Source organism: Austrofundulus limnaeus, unplaced genomic scaffold (genome assembly GCF_001266775.1).
Source record: "Austrofundulus limnaeus strain Quisiro unplaced genomic scaffold, Austrofundulus_limnaeus-1.0 Scaffold895, whole genome shotgun sequence".
NCBI lineage: Eukaryota > Metazoa > Chordata > Actinopteri > Cyprinodontiformes > Rivulidae > Austrofundulus > Austrofundulus limnaeus.
Window position 1 is genome coordinate 63,809 of NW_013953297.1, and position 2,404 is coordinate 66,212.

The window sequence follows — 2,404 nt, forward strand, 5'->3', positions numbered from 1 at the left end:
GATACATGTGGTGTACACACGATACATGTGAATCTTATTTTGAAAACAGAAGTTACAAAAAGACAACAGCGATGCTGTTTCAACTGTGTTTGGAGTCCATCTTCCACAGAATTATTTTTCTCTGACTCCTACATTTATCACTGGATTTATCGAGTGATCTCGCATTTCCTGCACACACCTCTTGGACCGCCTCTGTGCTTCACACCTGAGCGGAGTGGACGCTGTATAAATCGGGGTGCAAACTAACAGCTGCGAACTGCGCACCTTAGCAGAGCGGAGTGGAACCACATCTAGTGTAAATTGGGGGTCAGTCAATGTAGCATTTAATGCACCCTTTTATATGCAAACTGATTTAGATCAAAACATCCACTCWGAGACAGATGATTGACAATGACCCTCTCCATACACTTGCACAAAATACTAGTCAAYGCAATATAGTGTCTAAGTTTGTTCTTACCCCAGGAAGAACTCTGTGTCATTGATCCACTGGTTGATGAAGTGGGCAGTAATGGGCTGTGGGTTGTGTGGGAAGTGCATGTGCTCCAGGGTCTGAATAAGAAGAACTGGATTGTAGTAAAGAGCAGCGATGACCACCTGCAGGCACATTGACCTCAGCTCACTGGACTTCACCCCGCGCATCAAACACTCTAGCACGGCCTCCACAAATGGGGGGATGCACTACAACGACAACACAGCAGGTTAACGTTCAAGTCCAGTTTAGGTCAAGAATCTGCAACTTTTACCTTTAAATGTTCATTTATATAGTCATTTTTACCATCTGATAAGATTAGATACACTGCCTGGCCAAAAAAAAAGWSWCWMYMMMAAAAAAAACGTTCACACCCTGATATTTTGTTRAAATGCCATTAGCTTTGATYATGGCACACATTTGCTGTGGCATTGTTTCAACAAGCAATGTCACAAGATTTATTTCCATCCAGTGTTGCATTCATTTCTCACCAAGATCTTGCATTGATGATGACTGACCACTGTGCAAAGCCTTCTCCAGCACATCCCAAAGATTCTCAATGGACTCTATGGAGCCAATCCATGTGTGAAAATGATATCTCATGCTCCCTCATGCACACTAAACCTCTTTCATACTTTGAGCCCGATGAATCCTGGCATTGTCATCTTGAAATATGTCCGTACAATCAGGAAGAAAAAAATCCACTGATGCAATAACCTGGTCATTCAGCGTATTCAGGTAGTCAGCTGACCTCAATCATTGAGCACAAACTGTTACTGAACCTAGACCTGACCAACWGCAGCAACCCCACAWCATAGCACTGCCCCACAGGGTTGTACAGTGGGCATGAAGGTTGCATCACTTCACCTGCCTTTCTTCTTACCCCGATGCACCCATCACTCTGGAACAGGGTACATCTGGACTCATCAGACCACATGACCTTCTTCCATTGCTCTAGAGTCCAATCTTTATGCTCCCTAGCAAAATGAAGCCTTTTTTTTTTCTGGTTATCCAACGATTTGACCTGTCTCAAACAGACTGACATCTTTTCCACGATCACAGGATGTGTTACGACATGTTTTTTTAAGAAATGAGAAGCAACTCACTGCACCCATTGGGGTTAAATAACTTTTTGCCAGCTGAAAGATATTTGCCAAGTCAGTAATTTTCCAATAGGAGGCTCGTACCTATTTGCTTAGTTAAATCCACAAGGCGACTGATTTTTTTTTTTTTTTGGCTAGGCAGTGTATAACTTTATTGATCATTTGGGACAATTCCTTCAGGGAAATTAGAGTTCCAGCAGCATCATGCAGGYAGACATTAAAGAGACGTCTTCTTCTTCTTAATCAGACAATAAACAGAATAATCCTCTTTTTAGTCATTATTTTATCAATGTATAAAAAAGAAAACACAAAAAAATGATATTACAATGTTTTATTGTGCTTTGATATAAATCACTGCTTGAAATTTAACTGTGAAACCATAGTAATTGATTATAGATTTTTCTGTTGAGATACKTAACTAAACTCAGCGTTGTGGTTAAGCTTTATTATGAAACATTTTACTTTTATTTTTGTCTGAATCATCATAATGAATGTCTTTAAATGAAATGAAATGAAATTCATTTAAAGATTTTCAGTAAATCATCCTTTAAGTGTTCTTTAAGCGCTCTCGGCAGAGAATAGATCAGAACAGACTGTACAGACAACAACATTTTTGTTTAAGACAAACAACACCTGGCAGTGTCTCAATAACACTTCCTATCTTTTCGACTAACATCTTTGGTCTAAACCAGGGGTGTCAAACTCCTTTTCACTGAGGGCCACATGAGCGTTATGGTGGCCCTCGAAGGGCCACTTGTAATGAACTTTGACGTTTCATGTTTAACTTTGGCTAAACAGTGTTTAGTCAAAACAGACATGCCCTCTTTTAAAC

At 40.1% G+C, this 2,404-nt stretch overlaps 1 protein-coding gene across 1 annotated transcript in view; it reads right to left on the reverse strand.

The window, feature by feature from the left end:
- ipo8 (importin 8) overlaps positions 1–2,404 on the reverse strand; it is a gene marked incomplete in the record, with an annotated part of 58,989 nt that overhangs the window by 13,938 nt on the left and 42,647 nt on the right. The window contains 1 exon segment of the mRNA XM_014029392.1: positions 458–678. Coding sequence (XP_013884846.1) covers positions 458–678 — 221 coding nt within the window.